The 24,740-nt window shown below is 38.3% G+C and overlaps 2 protein-coding genes across 2 annotated transcripts; one reads left to right on the forward strand and one right to left on the reverse strand.

The window, feature by feature from the left end:
• The first annotated feature begins 2,256 nt into the window (after positions 1 to 2,256).
• Positions 2,257 to 22,172, forward strand: gdap1l1 (ganglioside induced differentiation associated protein 1-like 1). Its single transcript, XM_053482712.1, has 6 exons — positions 2,257 to 2,486; positions 7,409 to 7,601; positions 9,827 to 10,000; positions 11,057 to 11,151; positions 18,212 to 18,326; positions 19,045 to 22,172. The coding sequence occupies exons 1-6, from the start codon at positions 2,307 to 2,309 to the stop codon at positions 19,386 to 19,388; spliced, it is 1,101 nt and encodes a 366-aa protein (XP_053338687.1). The 5' UTR covers positions 2,257 to 2,306; the 3' UTR covers positions 19,389 to 22,172.
• Positions 22,173 to 22,488: 316 nt separating this feature from the next.
• Positions 22,489 to 24,652, reverse strand: mfsd5 (major facilitator superfamily domain containing 5). Its single transcript, XM_053482711.1, has 2 exons — positions 24,533 to 24,652; positions 22,489 to 24,154 (listed from the first exon to the last, which is right to left on the reverse strand). Exon 2 carries the CDS (start codon positions 24,036 to 24,038, stop codon positions 22,608 to 22,610), a length of 1,431 nt encoding a protein of 476 aa, XP_053338686.1. The 5' UTR covers positions 24,039 to 24,154; positions 24,533 to 24,652; the 3' UTR covers positions 22,489 to 22,607.
• Positions 24,653 to 24,740: the final 88 nt, after the last annotated feature.

A 24,740-nucleotide genomic window follows, 5' to 3' on the forward strand; every position in this document is an offset into this window, starting at 1 on the left:
GTTAATTAGCATTCCAAAATTGCCTGTAGTGTGTGTATGCCCTGCAATAGATTGGCCTGGGATAGACTCCAGGCAACCTATATATTTTTGTGTATGTGTGTGTGTGTGTGTATTTCTCATCTTTAAAATCTATATTTACCCTGATGGACTAAAGTGCTATTCTAAGGCACTGATTTGTAATTACATATTGGAATAACATTCTTAATTTTTTTATTTTTTGCCCAACCCCATCACTACCAACCCAGCACAGGATGTGCAAGTGTTATCTAAACTACAGTAAGTGATGCGTCATGATTAGTTTATATGAGGCTTTTGGAAACGAAAAATTATTGTAAATAAATTAAAAAAGTATATGTAAACATTATAGCAAGACTGTAAAATTAAGCATGGACATACGCATATGGTCAAAATTAGATTACATAGACAAATCTTTGTGTTAAGACTGCATATAAGGGATGCTACTGAACATTCAACAGGTCCACACAGCAGCCTGACTTTTGTTCACTTTTTATGTCACACGATTTAAAAATAACTTATGTCTTAGGATTTTGTTTAGAATTATGCTTGTGCAGTGCGTCTGGTCTAATAAGGATTTAGGAATAAGCTAAGAGACATGGGCCAATGTTAATGACTAAGCTACATGATAAGCCTTAAAAAAGGTGTTAAGAGGTAACGTGATGATTTGATGAATAACAAAACCTTGCAAAGCGTTGGACCTCATAATATTATGTTTTTGAATTATATAAAAATTTCTAAAACCCTCTCGAAATACTATATCAATAATTTTGGAGATTTTAATTGACTTTCGCTTAATAGTAATAAATGACAACATCGCGCCCTCTTGTGGACATTGTGTGCAGTTAAAACAATACAACTTGTATTTTGGAACTTTAAATATATTAATAAATTTAAAAGTGGTAACTGTTAACACTAAAGTAATAACAAAACAAGAAATCAGTAAGCAAAAATAGAGTTTTATGAACACTATCCAAAAATATAAATTTATTGACAACCGTACTAGGTTCCATGGTTATTGTAATACACAGTATGTACACAGAATATAAACTCATAAATTCAATTAAAAGTAAACTACATTTATGTGACCTTGAACTAAACAATGCTTGGTAAAAGCCAGAAGCTAAGTTTGCACCTGGTAATACTTTTTGTGCAATATGTCCTTCAAACAGGGATCCATTTAGGATTGGGCCATTGACGACTCCTCAGTGTGCCTCAGGATCCTAATGCGCCATGGCTGTGAGGCAACACCTAGAGAAGCGCACACCCTGCTGGGAAAATAAGGTATTGCAAAACTGGAAAGCCTGGCTCCAACTGAACAACTTTATAAATTTTTTAGTTGTAGAATATGCAGCATTTAAAAATTTAACTCATACAATTTATAAACCCAAAAAAAAAAAAACCCCATAAAACCTATTCCTAAATGAATTATTTTAAAGAAAATTTGTATTTTTTTATATGCCTTAAAATGCATGTAACAAACGTATTGACAACAAATAATGTTTCCTAAAACAATTTTTCTAATCGTTTAAATTGAAAGGATAACAAATATAGCCGATAAACAAGTAAAACAAACATGACATAAGCATAAAAAAGAAATAATAATAATAATTCTGAAAAAAGCTACATGCAAGAATTGTAATCTGCAAATATTTTGGACATTCCATATGAATCTTGCTATATTTTGTTAAAACAATTATGTTTTCTACACTTTTTAGTCATTGGTGTTTTTTTCTTCTTAAATAAAATCCTTTAACCTTGCAAAACGTATATATAAAATGGTTACAGCCATACCACAATAATTACCAAGAACTATATCTATGTAAATAACCATAATACATGTGTTGCACTGGTAAAAAGTTCAGGAATAAAATGTTTCATCTGGGATCTCTGTAAAGAGACTTTCTAAACCCTTGATGCAGGGCGTCAGAAGTTACTCTTGACCTTTATGGCGGTAAGAATCCAGGCATCATCAGATAGTTTTTTCATGTGTTACTGCTCGCTCGGGCGTCAATGTGTGCGCGCGCGCGCGTGTGTGTATAGATAAACCCACGCATGAATTAATTGTAATTATATGTCTCGTTAATTAACGGAGCATTTCTGGAGCATCCTCTGTTTTGATTGATTCGATTTCGGGTGAAACGCAATAACCCGTGGCTGAGGTGCTCGTGGTGGTGAAGATCCCGCGAGTTGTTATTGCGCTCCCTCCTTCCGCTCTCTCTCTCTCTCTCATCAGCATCATCCCTCCCCGGCTGGTACCCTTTCTCTCGCACGCACGAGCATCCTCCGTCATGGCGTCTTCCAACCATGTCACCCCCACCAACTGCAGCTGGTGGCCCATCTCTGCCATGGACGAGGACGGAAAGCTCGCGGACGGAGAGGAGAGTCACGAGCCGCCGGTGGAGCACAAGCCCTTCTCTAAAGACCGCCTCGTTTTGTACCACTGGACTCAGTCTTTCAGCTCGCAAAAGGTAAACACATAGCTAGCAAAATGGAGGAGCTCTGGCTCTACACTGCATGTTATGCATTAGGACACACTGGGAAAAACACTGCATTCATTTTTATTCATCTATTTGCTTTATTATTATTATAGCTAAAGATGCTGGGATTATACCTGTGCAGTATAATTACATGTATAATTACCGATGCTCCAAATCATTTTATTTTAAGGGATGCATGACCTATTTTGACAGCTTTCACCATTGTGCATGGTCAGGGACTTAGATCTTACTCTTTAAATTATTCATTAAAACATGTCAGCCTGGCTATGAGGGGAAAAAGAAAAAAACTGACTGAGATGTATCTTGTAGTAGATGCCACTGTGAGCATGTGCCTGGCATACTACTACTCAGGATGTAGCATGATGCAGCCCTGGAGATTCCAGGCATCATAAAATCCTGTGAATTTCCTGATTCAGCTGATCATCTCAATATCAAGCTTTAAGACTGGGTTCAGGGAACTGTTCTGCCGGAAGTTGGCATATATAAGGCAGTGAAGCGGCTGGTTTACATGGAAGTCACGACTTCACTCAAGCAAAGATGAGCAGACCTTCTCCCCCACCGAACTTACTAGCCGAGCTGCATTTTATGAGGCTCAACTTTTAATGTGTCGTAGCATCCTGGACGCAGACACATTATCTCCAGCAAGTCAATGAAATGTCTCAACACTGAATTATGACTCAGATGAAAGCATTAGATGAGATTCGTCCATGTTTAGACAAATGGAGCATATATATAGCATACAGGTCTGGTGTAAAGTAATCTGGGTCCATAGGCAAAAATGTATTTAACGGTATTATAGCTAATGCTCAATTTGACGGCCTTCTGGCTTGTTTTTGTGCTTGTACTTAATACATACAAGAATATCGAACATTGCATCATTGCCGAACATAGAAGATTGTTGTACCTGTGTAATGTATCAGAACTGATGTTTTATGCAGACATGATTTCCTCTTGCATTGCAGTAAATGTTCTGGGCCTGATAAAAGAAAAAATATTCAGTTGTTTAGACAGGATGACATTAAATCAGAATCTGCTATCAGTTAGTCAGATTGTTTAAATTCAGTGCTCCATATTATCTTTTCAGTGATATGCTTAAAGTGTTTCTAAAAATGCAAAACGAATAAGTGACATGCCTCTGGTATCACTTGACAGGCATGGACATTGGATTGTTACACACCAGCTGATAAGGTCAGGTCTATCTGCTGAGTGCTAAGTGAGGATTCATTCATTTGTTAATTTATTTAAATTCAATCTGTATTTCTAGAAATGAGAAGGATGACTTTAACATTGCGATTAAGGTAGAAAAAGCCTTTCCAAACAAACTGGCAGAAATTATGGAATGCACATCCAGTTGTCTTCTGTCTATTGAATATTTTAGGGTGTTTATTAAATTGAATATTTCAAACAACAAAATTATAAGCGTTATTTGAAAAATCTACCCACATCAGTAGTAATAATAATAATATACTATTATGATAATAAAATGGCATTAAAGTATTTGGTACTTCACATTACTCCTAGGTGTGAACAAGTGTGTGAATGTGTGTGCACTGTGCCTTGTGCTGGCCTGGTGTAGTATGAAAGGCTGCATGTTTACTCTGAAGTGGTTTCATAATTGAAAAAAGATTTTATTGATTATTATTCAGAATCCTATAAATATGTATGCATTAAAACAAGTGTTTTGTAATTAAAGCACTAACCTACCTTACTGTACTATTTTTGCATGTAAATGTGGTGCAGAGGTCTCTCAGGCATTTGAGGCTCTTGGTTGCTGAGAGTCTGGATTTCACTGAGCACTTAACTCTGTGCCTATATTAAAAATACAGAGCCACTGGAGATGCAGGGCGTCCCTCGTGCCAATCCATAGCCAGGAAAAATGGTTGATTTGTGGCAGGAAGGGCATCTAGCTTAAAACTTGTGTGAATAACTTGCGGATCAAATGATCAGATGCGGTGACTCAGAGAAAGGAATCCCAAGAAAAAAAAAAAGAATTCCATGAATAACTGGATCGGTTTTGTTGTTGACTCAATACTGATATTGGATATTTGCTCAGTAACATGTCTGGAAACAATTACTTATTCCAAAGCAACTTAGAGTTTAGAGAAGATGCAGTCCAATTATACAGCGGATGCTTTGCACAAGTTCTCGAAAGCAATTATCTGGTAGTTTAAGTATTCAAATTTAAAATAATAATCAGCTGAGCACTGATGTAGAACATTAATCCCTGAGCTTCCACAGCACACTGTCTATATTTAAAATTGTTTCATTTGCTTTGTGTTTTACTCACCTCACTAGTAACCTTTTAATGAGTTTGAGCACAATCAGATGGCGCTCTTCTAGAAAAAAAAAAGGTGCAATATAGCATCTAGACTCCATTAGTTCATATACTATAGCTTGCATTTATGGAGGGTAAGCAGTCACTTATGATTCATCTATTCAGCTGGATCAGCAACTATAGATCATAAACACATTTACAACTTCACAGCTTTCTTTCTAAAATCAAGCAACATTTTGAACAACCTGCTGATCCTTTTTTTTTTCACCAGAACTTGTATTTTGAGACTTTCACACTGTCTTTACACTGATCAGCCATAACAAGATAAAACATACATTTTGTCATTACAGTGGCACCTGTCAAGGGGTCGGTTATATTAGTAAGCAAGTAAACAGTCAGTTTACAAGTCGATGTGGGGAAGCATAAAGGTCTGAGAGACTGCGACAAAAGCAATTTGTGATGATCAAAGCGTACCCACAACCGGTCTTATCAGTCATTCCTAGTATGCTGTGGTTAGTACCTACCCAGAGTGCTCCAAGGAAGGACAGCTAGTGAACGACTAGTAAAAGATGTTTTTTTTTTCTTAGATTTGAGAGTTTACCTTGAATGCATATGGTGATGCATCTCTAGGTTCAGTTTTGCTAGGACTTAGCTTTATAGCTCATGATCTGCCATCCATGATAAGCTGTTTGCAAGATACAGTATGTGCAGAAACATGAGTGTCTGATGGAGGAAACTTGCGTGCCATCAGCAATGGTATGAAAACCCATGTCAGTATCACGACAAGCATGAAGCCATGTGGGACATCCGTGAAAAATCTTCATAAAGCAGATATGCATCCCTTCTAAGTCTTTTTATATGACTGTAAAAAAAACTGTCAAGTCCAAGTTGACTGTGTCAGATGCTCCTGAAACATTGAGGATGATGAGATCTGGTGGCAGTTTTGCTGCTCTTGGGACATGATGCTTGTCAGACATGCAGCTAGGGCAGTTTCTGTCAGACTTTTTAGGATCCTAGAGTTTGTTTCGGGTGAGATGGAGAGACATTTGATTGTAGACAATGTGTCTGGTGATTTATTTTATAATGTGGTCAGGGGCATTGTGGAAGCAGTGGAATCGAGCTGGCAGATGATGGTATGCAGAATGATATGCAGTTAACGAGAGTGAAGTTAAATACAAAATAATTACATGATGAAATAATTTGAACACTATTCAAATCATTCAGTAATGCAGCTTAGCCATTCAAGCACATCAGGTATATTAGACACACTAAATACCTCAGCATACAAAGTTTGGCTGGCTACCATGAACAACATGACGTGGAGCCAACAGACGTTGTAAAAAAGGTTTTGCTTGCCATTCTTTTTCCATTAATTTTTACAAACACTTCATTTCTTGTGTATACTGTATGGAAATTTCAAACTTACTATTCATTAACCAGGTTCAAATTCAAAAGAAAAAAGATCTCAGTCTAGACATTGTTTTCAGTAGGCTCCCATGACAACTAATAGCGTCTGTGTTCGGGGCTCTTCTCAGTTCAGGACATGCAGTACAGACAAACAGGAGCCTTTGGCGCATATCAAGTATCACTGATCAAACAACATAAGGGACGGTCTCAAGTGTTCCACTCAGCAATAAATTCTGCACAGCTTGTCTTTAAAACTAGGTTCTAACACCCTGTTAATTTATGGTAAACTGACCTTTTAATTCCAATGTGCAGTTTATTTAACAAGTAACTCCTTTGTGCATATACAGTACTAATGTATAATTGTTTTTTTTTTGTATCAGCTGTTATGTTACTGATAATATTTAACTGTCACATAACCTAAATCCTGCAATGTTTTTTTTTTTTTTTAGAATTCTGATTGGTCAAAAAGTGATAATTATTTTCCTAAAACAGCAAAAGTCTAGTAAAAGCATTACATACACTGGTTAATGGTGAATTGGTGTTGTTTTTGTAAGGAGTCTCCAGTGTCAACACTTGGATACAGTCAGTGGGAGAGCTGTAATTTATATGTAAACATATGGTTTCTCACATAGGGAAGTCTTCAGGCTAAAGCGCCTTATTATTAACTTTAAAGAAGAAAGAGATAAAAAGGGATAAAATGCAGACATTCCATAGCATTAATTAAATAAAAAAATGCATAGAAAATTGTGTTGTTCTGTAATGAATAAAAAATTGTATTGCCAATTGTTGGTGGAATAAATGAAATACCTAGGGATGTGCCATTATTGTAAAATAATTAGCTTCAGATTGGTATTTGTTACATCCTTAAAACAGCACTGTTGATTTTTCAAATTTATGTTTTTTTTATAGAATATTCAAATAATAAAGCAATATATCCAAGCATTATAGACTGAAGACACTAAAGGTTATTGGTTCGTCTTTCTCATCTCCCATTCTAACACTGGCTTCTCTAAAACAAGCTCTACAATATTTTAGTGCTTCTTTAAAGTATTAAGTGTCCTTTAAAAATTGCACATACTGTAGAAAGTCTGGAAAGTTTACAAAAAACAAACTAAATCCTAAAAAGAGGATTGAATTTATTGTCAAGAGTCCTGTATCTAACTTGATGTATATTAAATATGTCCTTGAGCTGAAGTTTCTTGTCTGGCAGGTGCGTCTGGTGATTAACGAGAAGGGTCTGCTATGTGAAGAGCGGGATGTGAGTCTACCTCTTACCGAGCACAAGGAGCCCTGGTTCATGAGGCTTAACCTTGGAGAGGAGGTGCCTGTCTTCATACACGGAGACACCATCGTCAGTGACTACAACCAAATCATCGAATACTTAGAGACCAACTTTGTGGGTGGTAAGTATTAAAATTTTGGATGGAGGTAAGGCTGACAGTCACAAGACAGAGACAATGAATTTAATTTGAGTTTGATTATTGTCAGATGTAAGGGCATTACACCGAGAGGCAAAGAGCATAGAGATACTTATTGAATAGAGTAAATTATGGGATTTATACTAGATTAAAAAATAGATAGATAGATAAATTTAAACTGATTAGCCATAACATTAAAACCACATTGACTTTGGGCTCTCTTGTGCCACTGAGCAGCTCTGGTTCCATGGGACATGGCTTTGAAGGGTCTCTTAGGGTGGTGTTGTGGTGTCTGGCAGTAGGACGTTGGTAGAGGATCATTTGACTGCTGTGATTTGTAGGGTGGGGCCTCCGTGGATCAGAACCATGGGTGCTCAATCTAATTGGGATCTGGGGATTTTGGACAGATGGGTTGGTGACCTTGGGCTCTTTGCTTGCACTGCATGTTCTGGTGTCTTTCTGTCGTGTTTTTTGTGGTGAATTGTGCTGCCTTAGCTTTTCTGTGGGATTAAATCAGATGGCCGGGCCTTTGGTTCCCGTGGGCATGGGTGAACCACACTTTGGGGCATGGGTTCTTCTATGTTTGTATTATATCTAAACTTGGCCCATAAAGACTAGTTAAATTATCTTAAGCAGGCTTAGGACCTGACAGTCTGAAGGAAGGGAGTGAGTGAGTAATTTGACAAGATTATTGACCTAAAAGCTCAGACACCCCTACAACAATGTCACTTCAACAAATTGCATATACAGTAAATGTTAAACTGTAAAAAAAAAAAAAAAGAACTCTGTAAGCTTAAAAGGCTTTTGTTTTGTGCAAGACAGCTACGCTCCCTAAGAAAGACTCTTGGGTAGGAGATGTCACTTAGTCACTATAGGAGGAAAAGAAATATTGACATTTTTAGGAAGCTAATTAGAAAGAAGATGGAGCTTTAGCCTCGGTTGTTCTCTTTAACTTACGTTATTTTAATGCTTTATTTCTAGAAGCGTTTAAGGATTCTGAAAGACTGAACTGTCAGTGGACCACTTAAGGCTCTACAGCATACTGTACACATTACAGTACAAGATTGTGACTCTCACAAAAGCAAACATTCCATTTTAAAGGATAGTGAAGTTACTGACCTGCATTTTTAGTTCTTAAACGCTCATTGTTCCTGATTAAAGCTGTAGACGGTGTCTGAAGGTACAGTATTGAGGGATTCTACTGTTGGTGTATAGGTTGTGAGGTGTCCTGATACTCTGAATATTGCTTTCTCTTGATCAGGTAGAATTAGAAAGGGTTGAATTTTGCCAAGATGGTGGACATGATCATTTATTCATCTTTAGTCATTTTTATCAAAGTTGTGCAAGGTGGGAGTACACCCTGTACAGCTAACACATATTCATAGTTTAACTTAGGATGTTTTTAGGATGTGGTAGAGAAGCTGTCGGCCTTTAAACTCTATGCCAAGTTCTGGATCCAAACCAGGACCCAGGAGCTGTATGGCAGTTACACTACCGATGTCAGTCCAAGTGGGTATATTTCTTGATATATTCTCACACCAGCAGAAGGTTGTGCATGGTTCCTCCACCTGTTTCCAGTTAACCACTACATAAAACACTTTGCCAAGTTCAAACAAGTGTGTTAATGGAGTGAAACCTATCCTGCATGGTGACGTGGCTTTCACCGACTGACGTCAATCAGTCCTGATTTTCACAGGGATAAGGGGAAGCATTAGGTTGACATACTCTAAGGCAGCTTTGCAGCAGATCTCTCCTCAAGCCTGATAGAGATGTGCAGGTGCAGGGTAGACACTGATTAGTCAGCAGTCTGGAGGATAGCCAGGCTGCTTTCATCCCTTGTCCCTAATGTATCAAGATGTTGTAGAAAGAGCTTGACACGTGTGCCCTGTCTTTCTTTTTCAGCTCCATCTTCAAAGCATTCTTTAGTCCTTTGCGTCAGTTGCATTGAAACAAAGCAAATGTGCCTGCAATGACTTTAATCAAAAGTTGGCTGTTTCTTCTACTTTATTCTTAATGGGTCAATGCAGCTGGTGCACACATGGCTGAAACTGAGCCATGTTATTTCGCAGAATAAGGAATTAACTAGCATCTGTGAAGTACTAAATCATTTCTTAAATATGAGAAGGCACATAAAGGAGCTTAGGTTTACAAGTCCATACTTAAAGCAGTACGTGTAATAAGGTATGTTCTGTTTATGTGTGTTGCTACAGATACAATATCCCAACTTATTCCAGATGAAGGCACACCCATGCATGCTCGGGTGAAGCAATATCGAGAGCTTCTGGATGGCCTGCCAATGGATGCATACACACACGGCTGCATCCTCCACCCTGAGCTCACCACTGACTCCATGATCCCAAAGTACGCCACTGCTGAAATACGTAGTAAGTGATGCCACAATTTAGTGCTTTCTGTTGAAACTGTTTCATTGCAATTTGCAGTCAAAGTGCATAAAACCTGTTTTTTGGCACTGGGTGTTACTGAATTCTTACATTTAAAAAACAACTTAAAACAAATGTATTGTCTCCAAAAGGAGAGCTGACCTTTTAATGGCATTAACGCCAGCTGCATTAAAATGCTTTGGGACTCTCTGATTTACGTCCGCTGTTATTTGATCAAGTGTTGACCTTGCATTGGCATGAACCTCAGCTGTAAAAGAATGCAAGGTGGTTATGCAAACACCCCTGTTATTGGATATGGCTTATTTGTACTGAACTGCATTGCACATGCATTATGCAATGAAACAGACCAGTAAATCAAACCAGTAGACCTGATTCAGCCCGATGTCTTGTTATGGTTTTAATGACTACAGCAAAGTTATGCACAAGCCCTAATAAATCTCCTTTATGGTAAATATTTGTGGATTTCCATTTGCTGGATGAAAATTCCATAAAATTTCAAATTAGATTTTTAAGTATACATCTCTCATTACAACCTAATTTGTTGGAAATCTTTCATTAAAAAGTATGCTCACATCTGCCTACAAAACTCTTCAAAACCATAGATCTTATTGTACTCATTCAACTGGAACATTGTTTAACATTTGTTTAAATTGGTCTTTCTTAACTTTTTTTCCCCAAAGCATTCTGTTTTAGTGTCAGCTCCATTTCCCCCCTATAAAACATTTTGGAAACAAGCACTGATCTTTGTGGTTAGTACTACTGTAGCTATCCCTGCACTGCTAGTGCTGAATGATGATGTCAGGCAAAACGTCACATGCATTCCGATCTGATCGTTCTCCTTTAAGTTAAATGACCACATATCAGAAATATACATTATATAATCTAGGACAACATACAAAATTGCCACTGATTTTATTTGAAAAACATTAGATTTGTGCATTCAGACAGCACTAAAGAATCTGATCTGTGTCACATTAGGGTAAAATATCAGATTTGAGTCACTTCAGAACATATTATTTTATCATTCCACTCTATCAGGACACTTGGCCAATGCAGCGTCTGAACTAATGAAGCTGGACCACGAGGAGCCACAGCTGACAGAGCCTTATCTTTCAAAGCAGAAAAAACTCATGGTAAGATAGTGTGAAATGGGATTGTTTCAAAAACCATATTCTTTGTTTAGCATTTGTTTAGTGTGTGAATATTTTTTTTGTTCAAAGTTTTTTTATTTATTTTCAAACTTTACAGAAAAAAAAAAAACACAACAAACCACAACAAAAGAGAACACAAAATCAACCCCCCCTCCCCCCCCAAACCAGACAAACACAAGGATGCCATAACAATCAGATGTCCATAAATAAAATAATAATAAGTAATCTTCACACACACTTCCTTTGCGGTACTATCTTATCTGCGTTTATAACCTCAGCAAAAGTTAAGAAAGGCTGCCAAATACTGTAAAATGTGTCAGTAGACCCTCTAACTGTATACCTAATTTTCTCCAGTTTAAGACAGTGCATCACCTCCCTTATCCAGTGGCTAAATGTTGGTGGATCAGGATCTTTCCATTTAGTCAAGATTAATCTCCTAGCCAAAAGGGAACAGAAAGCCAATATTTTAATTTCCCTTTGGTTAAAACTGGTATTTTCTGGAGGCACACCAAACAATGCAACAAATGGAGTTGGCTCTACTATCTCTCCAAATACTCCAGAAAAAGTTTCAAAAATATTGGTCCAGAACATGTAGAGTCTTGGACAAGTCCAGAACATATGCAGCAGAGTTGCAGGAGCCTGTCTGCATCTGTCACACGTGGTGTCTATATCAGCCTTAATCTTAGAGAGTCTGACTTTTGACCAATGTAGACGATGCACAATCTTAAATTGTATTACAGCATGTCTAAGGCAAATGGATGATGAGAAGATTCCCTGTATTATTTTGTGCCAGATTTCCTCTGAGATTGGTTCATCTAAATCTGTCTCCCATTTATTCCTAAGTAAGTCTAAGGGTGTTAAATCATACATATTGAGTATTTCGTAAATCCTGCGTATAGTTCGTTTTTGGACTGATTTACATTCAGATATTGAATCTAATAAAGAAAGTGGAGGGCATGATGGGAAATTATTAGAATTCAATGCTACAAAGTTCCGAAGCTGCAAGTACCTATAAAAATGTGATTTGGGAATGTCGTATTTCTGCACCAACTGTTCGAAGGATGCAAAATTTCCATCAATATAGAGTTCAGACAGTGAGACCAAACCCTTTCTAGCCCAAACTTTAAAGGCATCATCCATCATAGACGGAACAAACATGTAATTTTTAGCAATTGGGGCAGCCTGTGGTAACTCCTTAAGGGAAAACGATAATCTGAATTGATTCCAGATTTTAACTGAATGTATAACAACTGGATTAGAGGTCAAACTAGAGATTGGTTGAATAAATGGTATTTTAGAACACAATAATGCTATTAGAGAAGTGGGCCTAACTGAGGCCCCCTCCAGAATTGTCCAAACAGGGGGATTAATGTCATTATTTAACCAGAATAACAGCGCTCTTATATTGGCTGCCCAGTAATAATACATGAAATTTGGAAGTGCCATCCCTCCTTTTGCACGAGGTCTCTGCAGTATAATTCTTTTAATTCTTGGTGTTTTTTTGTTCCAAATAAAGGTTGAGATCTGATTATTTAATTTGGAGAAGAAAGATTTTGTTAAAAATAACGGAAGGCACTGAAAAATATACAAAAATTTGGGCAATACATTCATTTTTATTGTATTAATTCTTCCACCCAATGAAAGATGAAGGTGGTCCCAACGCTCAAGATCCTGTTTAAGATTGGATAAGAGAGGTGGATAATTGGCTCCGAACAAGTCTTTATGATCATGCGTAACCCAAATCCCAAGGTATTTAAATTTTTTAGGGCTAATCTTAAAGGGAATTGAGCTTAAAGATGACAGAATGACCCCATCACCAACAGGCATTAGTTCACTCTTCTGGATATTAACTTTATAGCCAGATATTTTGCCAAACTCTGTAAGTAGAGTCACTAACTTGGGTAAGTTTGTCAGGGGTTGTGACAAATACAATAACATGTCGTCTGCATAAAGCGACACCTTATGTTCCAATCCTGCCCGTTGAATACCATGGATATCGGCTCTTTGTCTCAGAGTTGAAGCAAGTGGTTCCATTGCGACTGCAAATAAAAGTGGAGACAGAGGGCATCCCTGCCTCGTGCCACGTTGAAGCTCAAAATAAGCAGATATGCTGTTATTAGTACGCACAGCGGCTAATGGAGATGTGTATAAAAGTTTTATCCATGATATAAGCTTTTGACCAAATCCAAACCTCTCCAGAGTATTAAAAAGATAACCCCATTCCACACGGTCAAATGCCTTTTCTGCATCCAATGAGAGAACTACCTCTGGTGTGCCAGGTGGGGAGGGGCCATAAAGAATATTCAAAAGTCGTCTGATGTTAAAAAAAGAATAACGATTCTTAATAAACCCCGTTTGGTCAGGTGATATAATGGAGGGCAACACCCCCTCTAAACGTCGCGCAAGGACTTTAGCGAGCACTTTGGCATCGGTATTAAGTAGGGAGATTGGACGGTATGAGCTACACTCGAGAGGGTTCTTGTCTTTTTTAAGGATTAATGAGATAACTGCCTGACGCATGGTTGGTGGTAGGGATTTTACTGAAAGTGACTCTTCAAAAACTGATAACAGTAAAGGTGAAAGCTGCTCTGAAAATTTTTTAAAGAAATCTGTTGGGAAACCATCCGGTCCTGGTGACTTGCCACTCTGCATAGATGCAATTGCTGAGGCTATTTCTTCCACCGTGAGATTTTCTTCCAATTCAGCAACATTCACTGGATCTATAGAAGGGATATGTATATTATTGAAAAAGTCCTCCAGGGAAAGAGGATCGACACATGAATCGGAAGTATATAGTGACTGATAATAATTTCGGAAACATGCATTAATTTTAAGGCTATCAGTATTTTTTAAACCTTGCTCATTGTTAATTATAGGGATAGACTGATTGGCAGTTCTTTGTTTTAGCTGATGAGCAAGTGTTCGCCCAGCCTTGTCCCCATGCTCATAGGACATATGTCTTGATTTAGAAAGAAGATATTCAGCCTGCCTTGTTGACAGGAGATCAAACTCAGTCTGCAAAAGTATACGCTTTTTCATTATGTCTGCAGAGGGTACATAACTATATAGTCTATCTAGCTCCAGTATCTCATCAGCCAGTTCTTTAAAACGTGCAGTGTCATTTTTATTCTTCTTTGCGCAATATGAAATTATCTGGCCTCGTAAATATGCCTTAAGTGACTCCCATATAGTTGAAGAGGACATCCCTGGTGTTTGATTGATCTCAAGAAATAGTGCAATCTCAGAGGAAATGAATTCAGTGAAAGCTTCCTCTGATAGAAGCAAGGAGTTTAACCTCCAGGGACGGTAGCTGGATTGTGTATTGGGGATACGCATTTTCATAATTAGGGGACCATGATCAGATATAACTATAGCTCCATAATGACATTTGGTAATAAAAGGAAGAAGTCTCTTGTCTAGGAAAAAAGCATCTATACGGGAAAAGGTCTTATGAACAGAAGAAAAGAAGGAATATTCTCTGGAAATTGGGTTACGAAACCGCCAAACATCAGCTATACCATATGATTTAAGAAAAAGTTTAATTGAACGTGCTGATTTAGAAAGGGGAGCTTTTTTGGACGAGCTACGGTCTAAAACGGGGGAGAGTACACAATTTGTGTCGCCACCAAGAATAAGGTGGTGCGATGATATATCTGGTAACCGAGAGAAAATATTTGAGAAGAATGCAGGGTTATCCCAGTTTGGTGCATAAATATTGGCCAGAATGACTGGGAGGGAATATAGCTGGCCCACCACAATAACATATCGCCCCAAGGAATCAGCCTCTATACTAGTCATAGTGAATGGTATATTTTTCTTGATGAGTATGGCCACACCTCTAGCTTTTGAATGGAAATTGGAGTGATATATCTGTTCCGCCCAAATCCCTCTGAGCCGGAAATGATCCGTTGTACGTAAATGAGTCTCCTGAAGAAATGCGATGTCCGCATCAAGTTGTTTTAAATGTGCAAATACCTTTTTACGTTTCACGGGATGGTTAAGTGACTTAACATTCCAGCTCACGAAATTAACTGAACAGCCATTGAGCCCTTTAAAAGTTTGGATAGCCGTCATCTTAAGGGGAAGTATTTATATGTATGAAATCCATAAAAGCAACTTGAAAGTGAGTGAAAATTAACATGGACATCTGACAGAATAAGTCTGGTAGAAAAAAAAACCCCGGATAAAACCCCACCCCCCTCCCCCCCATCACCTACAAGAACATGGTGAACAAAATACCCTGCAAAAACAAATCCACACATTAAGTGTTTGTGTTGGGAGCTCTACAGAGCCAACAGCTCACGCTCCCGCCAAACCCACCATACTAAAGTTACTCAAATAGCGCATTATGATATGTCGTAAAATCTGCGGAATAAGATAGTAATAATAATGGTAATAGCAATAAGAAAAACAGTTAAAGTAAGCCTATTGACACCAGCAAAGGCAATACTATTAGACTCTTCTCTTAAACTGCAACTAATCAATACAAGCTCACAATTAAAGAAGAGCTATATTATTAATTAAAAAAATATAATAAAATAGTAATAACAACAATAATAATGATGATGATAATAATAATAATACCAATAAAATAAATAAACCAAACAACAATAAAAAAAAAAAAGTAGGGAAGGAAACCTTAACGATATATCAATAGTAAAATTTGTGATGTTTCCATCAGCAGCGAGACTATTAAGCAAATATTGTCATGTCAGAATTATCTGTGGAAAGTCTCCTGCTCATGACTGAACAGTACCCTGTACGTCCTCTGGAAGGAGCTAAAAACAACGCGAACTAAAAGGTCACTGCTCCACTGAAACGCGGTCTAGGCTGGAAAACGGTATAGACGGATAAATTAAGTGTTTTCATAGTTTTTAAGCCTCTGTGGGGATAATGTTTTTCCTGATATACCTCATGGCTTCCTCTGCATCTGTAAACACCTTTTCTCTCCCGTCGTGTGAAACACGTAAACGGGCTGGGTATAGAATGCCATACCGGACACCCTGACGATTGCGCAGTAGATTCCGAGCCTCGGTAAACGCAGCCCTGGCCTTGGCAACACTCGCAGTATAATCCGGAAAGATGGCGACTGATTCTCCGTTAAATCTCAGCGGAGCCCGAGCGCGCGCACGGCTCAACACCTCGACACAGTCTTGGTGATAATGAAGTTTAGCCATGATGACACGCGGTTTTCCATCCGATCTTCTTTTAGCCTGAATTCTATGCGAGTGGTCCACAAGCACATCCTTCTCCAGTTGTAGTGTTTCTTTCAGCAGCCTCGAAACAAATACACTAGAGTTTGATCCCTCCGTCTCAGCTACCCCCACTATCCTGATATTGCATCTTCTCATCCTTCCCTCCATGTCCTCGCATTTCCCTCTTAGCTCAGCTACCTCTGTTTTCAAACAAGTGACCACAGATTTTAAAGTTGTCACCTCGTCTGAGCACGTTGATAGGCCGCCTTCCACCTCCTGTATCACGGTCTTCATCTCCTGTATTTCAGAGTGAAAGGCCGCCGCATTGTTTATAATTTCCCTTTTAACGGATTGTATTTCGTTCCTAAGGGCGCTGAAATCATCGGCAAGCGCATTTTTTAGTTCAGCCTTAATTACTGCCGAGATGTCTTCTTTTAATGAACGAAGAATCTCGGATTTCAAGGCCTCAGGATCCATTTTCTCCGGACTGCCCGGAGGGGGTGGTGTTGCTCGGGACCGGGTGACGGTGGAGCACGAAGACGAGGCGACGTTGGGCCTAGTATTAGATGATGCGTCGTATTTATATTTGCGTAGTTTTTCCGCCATTGACCCGCATGTTAATTTCCCCCTTAATTTAAAGTAAAATCATATAAAATTTTATATAGTGTTTTCGAAAAATAAAGCGCTTATTTATATAAAAAAACAAGAGTTCGGCGAGAGCACGAGCCAAACACGTCCTACCCCATAGCCACGCAAGAGCGCCCCCTAGTGTGTGAATATTAACCCAAATATAGGGCGGCAACTTTTTTTTTTTTTTTTCATTTATTAGAGGACATTATGTTGTACCTTATTATCCTTATATGGATAACGTTTATGTAATGATTATGTCTTATCACGTCTATTTAAAAAAAAAAGCCATTAACAGTTGCTCTCTTTACTCAAGTTAATAAGACAGGAAAATAGATAGAGAGATTGGCAGATAGATACTTTATTGATCCTGTTAACTTAACTTATCCTGTTAATGCTCAGACACTGGAGACTCCTAGCATCACCATATTGAAAATTACATTAATTTAAAAAATCTGTCCACTGCACAAGTAGTTGTGTAAGTATAGACTATACAAAATTAATAAGTTATAACCGCCACATTGTTATGTGTCTTGCAGCCAGAGCTAATGTCTGCGTATCTTCTTAAAAAAAAAAAATAAAAATAAAAATTTTGACTAGTGTTTGCACAGTATGACTTTTTTTTTTTTTTACTAAAACATAAAAGGTCTGTAAACAAACCTGTGCAGAATAAGTCAGTCAAACTATCAAATAACTCTACGTTTTAAATGACTTGGCTGCAGTTGCTCGACAGTTTAGAACTGGAATTTCCAAGTCTACCTGAGCCTCCAATAACTACCTGGACTCCATATTAACATCAGTTAACATCAACTGTTATGCTGGACTGCCTGCCACCTAACACACAGTATGAATGCAGATTAATTCCTGCTTTCTGCTTCACCTAAATGAGGATGGGTTTCCTATTGAGTCCGGTCCCTCTCAAGGTTTCTTCCTATTACCATAGGGGTGTTTTTCCTTGCCACTGTCCCCCTCGGCTTGCTCATCAGGGACTATCTGACCATTTTGATTCATCCACTTTCACATTCCATACAAACTTAAATAATTCTTTTGATTGTGTAAAGCTGCTTTCCGACATTGACAATTGTTAAAAGCGCTATACAAATAAAATTGAATTGAATTGAAATGTAACTTCTTTATGCAATAACAGTAAGAGAAAATGGCTTCATGCATTAAATTTCTGGTATAGGGTGTTGGTTGACAGGTCTATCTTGTTCTACCAGGCAAAGATATTGGACCATGATAATGTGAACTACCTGAAGAAGATCCTTGTTGAGTTGGCAATGGTACTAGACCAGGTAGAGGCAGAACTTGAAAAGAGAAAACTGGAATATCAAGGCAAGTTTGTCTTTCTTACTTTAACAATCACTTATTTCTGTCTTGTTATTTTGCCATTTTAGGTAACAGGCCATACTATTTCAGTCCAGTATCACATGTGACAGACAACATAAAAAAAAAAAAAAAAGATTAGTGACAGTTACAACAATTTAAATGGAATTTATGTAAAGTTCATTTATCTGCAATACATTCTTAAAGCACAAAGGAATTAAACATATAGCACATAACCTACAAAACAGCTGAACAGATGTCAACCCAAAATTATTATAGCTCCATATGGTGCCTGGCATAGCTATTCAACCATTTTAATTTCCTCAGCACTTTCTTTTTTGGTGGAAAAAAAAGAAATATAAGTTGTATATTAAAACTTAGAAGGAATTATAAGTTCGGATATTAAAGGTTATTACCTTCATAATATAGATATTAAGGTTACATATCATCTTTTCAGTATCTGGGGTTATAGCCCTATGGAATCAAAAAAAGTGTTTATCTCCATGAATAATTAAGTTGATTAACTTCACTTGATTTTTTTCTTGAATTTACTGGTGCTCTCTAACTCCAACAGCTTATCATATTATTACACGCTCCTGTACTCTCCTTATACCTGAAATGGTAGAAATGCTTGGTTTTGAAATGCTTCTGTGTAATTAAATTGTTCATTAAAAAGACACTACAGCACAACGTTTATGATTTATAACCCCACTTCTTTTGCTCACAGGTCAAAAGAATGAGTTGTGGCTTTGTGGACCTGACTTTACGCTAGCCGATATATATCTTGGAGCCACGTTGCACAGGCTTAAGTTTTTGGGACTTTCCAAGAAGTACTGGGAGGACGGAAGCAGACCCAACCTCCAGTCGTTTTTCGAGCGCGTGCAAAAGCGCTACGCATTCCGCAAGGTGTTGGGAGACATCCACACCACCTTACTGTCTGCAGTCCTACCCAACGCGTTCCGAATGGTAAAAAAGAAGCCGCCGTCCTTCTTCGGTGCTTCCTTCTTAATGGGTTCTTTAGGTGGCATGGGCTATTTTGCCTATTGGTTTTTAAAAAAGAAATATATGTAGTAAATACTCTATTAATATGTTCTGTGCCAGTGAATTTGTGTGAGGCTGCAACTTTTCTGTACCAGATGTTGTGCAACAGCTGGAATTATGATGCCATGCAGAGAAAACCCTATTATCAGAGTGAACGGATTAAATAAGAACATTCCATGACAAGGAATTCTTCTTATCGACAATTTTTTTTTTCTGGTAATCAATGCCTTCATTTGTTTATTTTTTATATTGATTCCCCTTTGGTTTACGAAATGCCTTGTCAAACTTTCATTTGATTTGCCTACAGTCTGACCCAGACATCACAATCTAAATTAAAAGCACTACAAATTCCTTCACGTGGTATGTGTTGGCATTACACATATACTTATTATAGCATGACCTATAACGATACCCCCTTTAACACTGCAGTAGGAGTATCTCATGTTTGAGGCATTCACCTTTTGCCCTTTAATCTCCGTTTCATTTACGGGGTTCCATACAGAACCCTGATAATTACCAAGGCACTAGATAAAATGTTCAGCTGCAGCCTAATACTGCCAAACATATACAAAATAAATATACATTCACTCACTCTGTGTAGACGACAGCACATTCACAAACAGCACACGGGCATGGAAAGGTTTTTGTTTGTTTGCAGAACGTACCTCACCAGCATTAGCACCCGGATGAGTGGACACTGATGACGTACACTATCGTGAGATGTTGTTTAGGTTACTTTAAGATGTGGGGATCATTATAAAAATGCAAAGGTCAGAAAAGATTGATAGGAATAAATGACTGATTACTGTTTGTCAGGGTTGTATTTAGTCAGGAAAAGTTGCAGTTCTAGTGGCTTTCCAACATGGTTACTCTGCACTTTATGGGTTAAATCAGGTTTGGTAGAACAAGGAACAATGAATTGTTTAAAACTGTGACACTCCAAAGATTAATTTCAACACATTTGCCTTGCAAATATATCCAGATGTCCAAAAATCACTCATATGACGCATTGTCTGGCCAAAAAAAAAACCCTTTCAGAATAATCAAATTATTGGCCTGAAACAAGGGGAGGAAAAAAACTAAGATTTGTAATTATTGGAACCCTCCAGTACATTATTAACACCTGGCAGGATTATATCAACTTGGAAGAAACGTAGTCGGAAATAAAAAATGTTTAGAGATCACTTAAACACTTAATAAAGTTGCATAATAAAAACAAAACAAAAAACTTACATTAGAAATCAGGGCTGCGTTTAATAGAGAAATTATGCGCATTTCCACACATACAATGTGACAAGAACTAATTGGATTGGGGCTTAACAGCTATGTGTCCATAAGAAAAAACACTTGTTAGTGAGACTAATTAGGTATAAATCAGCTTTGGTTTGCTAGGGGCATATAGATTGGACTTTTTGATGAGTTCGAATAGACCTGAATAGTGATGGCATGTCAGGATAAGAAGGGAAGCGAATGAATCGATGCACCCATCATGCATAGTCCATGTACAAATCTTTGAGGCAGTGTTATGATCTGGAGTTAAATCATTCAGGTCAGGTCTAAACTAAAGGCTGATGACCTAAATGTACTGAATGACCAGGTTATCACATCATCTTCTTTTATGACAGGAATATTCTAGGGCTCAGATTTTGAAAGAGTTATTCTAGGAAAACTCTTGATAATCATATTAAACAGTGTGCAATTTATTTATTTTGGCCAGACAGTGTAGATCATCACTCACTCATTTGTGATCTTATATTGAGCTAATGAACAACAGACAGTTCAACATCAATATCTCAGTAGATAAGGAGTTTCATTGTACCATTAGTTGTCTGTTTTTGTTTCTCTTATACTGTGTGGTTACAGGAATGGGCTTGTAAAGATGGTACAAACATATTACAAAATAATTACTTTGTATCCAAAACACAGATGATAGAAAAATTATATGTAGTGTTAATACTGTGTTGATAAAAGTAAAAATAAATGAAATCTCTACACTGATGATTGACACTAGGCCTATGAATAACACAAACACATTGGAAAAATCCCATGTAATTTTTCTTAACAATGAACTGATATTTTTTCCAGTTTATTAGGAGCCTTGTTCTGCTTCTAAAGAAAAAGATGAGTGTTAAAACGATTTTGTCAGAAGAAAGATAAGTGTACAACTGACACTGTACACTATAGAACAGGAGCCTAGCAATATACACCCCCATACAAGGCATGACTCAATGTGTAAATGCATCCACCCCTGATATAAAAATGACAGATTAAGTCAAGTACTGACTCATTTCTGGTGAAGTTCACTGAAAAAGAAACAAACAAACAAACAAAAAACTTCAAAATTATTGTTTTCCTCAAATACAATCTCAAATAAATATTGTATTTTTACTGTGGCCATTACAGTTCACAACCGATTATTTTTCTTTTCTTCATTTATTTATGTATTTGTTAATTTTTTATATTGACGAAATATGCATTTATGGTGCTTTTTATGATGTTTGTTCATAAGCCATAATTTGTTTAGTTGCCATGGATTACAATAAACAAAAATGCTCAACAGAAAGTTTTATTACATTTTTTTTTAACTTATGAAAAGCGTAGAAGATGCAATAGCTCTGCAATTAACAAATGTGAAAATACCCAAGTCTGCAGAAAAAAAAAAAGAAAAGAAAAAAAGGTAATTTTGCTGTCAGGTTTGGTTTACTTTGTGTTTAAATGTGAATGTTTAAAACAACATGATTGTGCTTTTTATTTGGTTCTATGCATGCACGCCTAAAGAAAAATAACAAATGTGGCAAGACTAATCCAGATGTTTAAAAATTTTCTTGAACACAGGTACTCCTGCTTTTTTTATTTTAATCAATTTCTAAAAATATAAAATAATTATACATTTATACCCAATAATTTACCCATAGAGCTGACTGAGCTATCTGAAACAGAGTTTACATGGATAAAACTACAGACAAACTGTAAAAAATAAATACTTAATGTACTGATGTTATTATTCACTTACAAATTTGGCTATAAAACAACACTGAATGAACAACCATAAAAATGTAACATCATCTTTGGTCTGCTATACCATTGAACACTTTGCAAAAAAAAAAAAGAAACTTCCGGCATACAAGCAGCCATTTGACAAAAGTACTTTATTTGAAAGGTTTTGTTGTAAATATAGTTTAAACATGTATACAGCATGGTGTCTTGACTACTAAACTTGATGAACCGGAAATCCTCTCATCGTCCTGATTAAATCTCACCCTCTCCTTTGGTCCCGTCTAGTCGCAGGTCTGCATCATTCTTCCCCAAAGTGAAGAGGCTCACAGCGGCCAGCAAGGCTGCCAGCATCATTCCGGCACAGCCGGCGAACATGTGCCTGGTGCCGCTACCTGCCTCACCTGCACCAGCCCCTGACACCTCACCATGTAGCGCCAGCAAGGCCAAGCATGCCAGCAGGTTGAGAGGCAGACGAAAGCAGGCCAAGACTGCAGCCCGTCGTTCCACAGGGATCACGCGGCCTTGCAGGAAACTTACGGCGGGAAAGTAGAAGCCACAGGCCAATTCCAGCAACAGGAAGGCCAGGAATGATTCCCTAGGCTTTGGCTGGCCTGGTGCCGTGGAAAATGTCAGCATAAAGAAGGAGAAGAAGGCAAGAAGTGTGGCCAAGCCCAGCAGGTGGGCCGGCTGAAGCCGGTAGCGGGCTGATGTGGCCAGCCGGAACAGTGTTGATCCTGCCATGCTGGCTGCCATAAGGCAAGAGAAGACGATGCCAAGAGGTGGGCCCTGTGGCTCCAACACGGGTGTCCACAGAAATATGAAAACGTAAAGTACACTCTCAAAAAGGGCCTGCACACCACCCAAGAGTACTACTCGACGTTCTGAGAACAGAAAGCGCACACCTTCCAGACAGGCCCGCCGAAATCGAGTCTGAGGAGCACTTTGTAGGCCAGGATGAGCACTGCTTCTGTCTTTTTGAGCTCCTCGTTCCAGTTTTTCCTCATTACCCCAATCGAAAAATACCATCCAACCACAAGCCACTAGGCTTGGTATGGCAAGCAGAAAGGGAGCTACCGGTCCCAGCTCCAACCATTCTGCTAAAAGGTTTGCAACAAGCCCAGCGCCCACAGCCAGCCCGTGATTCCAGTCTGCAGCTTTTCCAAATGTCAAAGGGATCCATTCTTTGGGAAAATCATGCATGTCAACATGGCAGTGCACGTACCAGGCCTCGAAGGCCGTACTGAGAAGTGAAGTGGAGAGTCCACCCAGGACACGACCCAGAATGAGCACAAAATAGTCCCGAGACAATTTGGTGAGGCAGCACACAGAGTAGGACACACAGAAAAGGAGGCACAACTGCCTTCGACCCAGAACCTGCGGCAACCAGCCAGCCACGGGGGCAAACAGCACACACGAGGCCAGACCGCAGACATATAAGATGGCAATTTGGGACTCCAGGAAGCTGTAATGCTGATAGAGCTTGTAAAGGTAGGGCCCCTGCAGCCAGTCGGCCCATAGAGCCAGCAGGTATGTTTTTAAGAAGAGCTTCTGGAACGAGAGGAAGGACGGGTTGGCGACAGTTGTCTGAGTGGACTGTGGAGAAGCGATGCGTCGTGCTGCGAGTTCCAGACACACGCACAGGACCACCAGGGCCACAAACGCAAGATATGCAGTCACAAACATGGCAGACCGCGGTTAACTTTCAGGTGGCTGGGTAATGTAGGTCTGCACAGCTCCAGTCACAGATCTTCTTCTTCTTCTTCTTCACAATGTCACTTCATTGTTATGTTTTGGAGAGGCTATAAGAAGTAGGGTGCAACAGGATAAGAATTGGTTGCAGTTTTAAAAATAGAACAGCATGAAATAAGTAATAAATACTTAATTATTAATATAAAACTATAAGCTTCTATTAGAACATTACAACCCACTTCTAAATGTAAATGTAATACACATTGGATGCAAATTACTTAATTTAGAGATAAAATTTACGAAAAAAAAAACGTATTTTATTTCACACTTAGTTCAGAAATATCGAGCCAAAGTTTTGTTCAATTTACCTTGAGAAGTTTGTGAACTAGTTTAGCTATGGTTACACATTAGCAAGTTAGCTTGACGTCACTACAGCCAAAGAGTATTACTAAATTTTATTTTTACTTTTTGGTGTACGTTTGCAATACCTGAACAGCCTTGACCTGCTCCTTCATGTCAAGATATGGTTTCCAGTCGCTCATATTACGGGTTTATTTGGAAGTCTTGGAATCGCCATTCGGATCCACAGCCGTTTCCGGGAACGCTTCCTGGTTCCGGGTAGCAACGTAACCAGACGTGACGTAGTCGATTACGTACGGCGCTCCCCCGGAAGAAGAAAAACGTCACAGATATTAA

This window comes from Clarias gariepinus, chromosome 22, assembly GCF_024256425.1.
Source record: "Clarias gariepinus isolate MV-2021 ecotype Netherlands chromosome 22, CGAR_prim_01v2, whole genome shotgun sequence".
Lineage (NCBI taxonomy): Eukaryota > Metazoa > Chordata > Actinopteri > Siluriformes > Clariidae > Clarias > Clarias gariepinus.

What these genes read in the sequence shown, in the direction of transcription:
- gdap1l1 (XM_053482712.1), top strand. Translation starts at nt 2,307, where the DNA reads ATGGCGTCTTCCAACCATGTCACCCCCACCAACTGCAGCTGGTGGCCC. An exon ending in AGTCTTTCAGCTCGCAAAAG is followed by an intron (nt 2,487 to 7,408) that starts GTAAACACATAG and finishes CTTGTCTGGCAG; the next exon opens with GTGCGTCTGGTGATTAACGA. An exon ending in CAAAGCAGAAAAAACTCATG is followed by an intron (nt 11,152 to 18,211) that starts GTAAGATAGTGT and finishes TTGTTCTACCAG; the next exon opens with GCAAAGATATTGGACCATGA.
- mfsd5 (XM_053482711.1), bottom strand. Translation starts at nt 24,038, where the DNA reads ATGTTTGTGACTGCATATCTTGCGTTTGTGGCCCTGGTGGTCCTGTGC.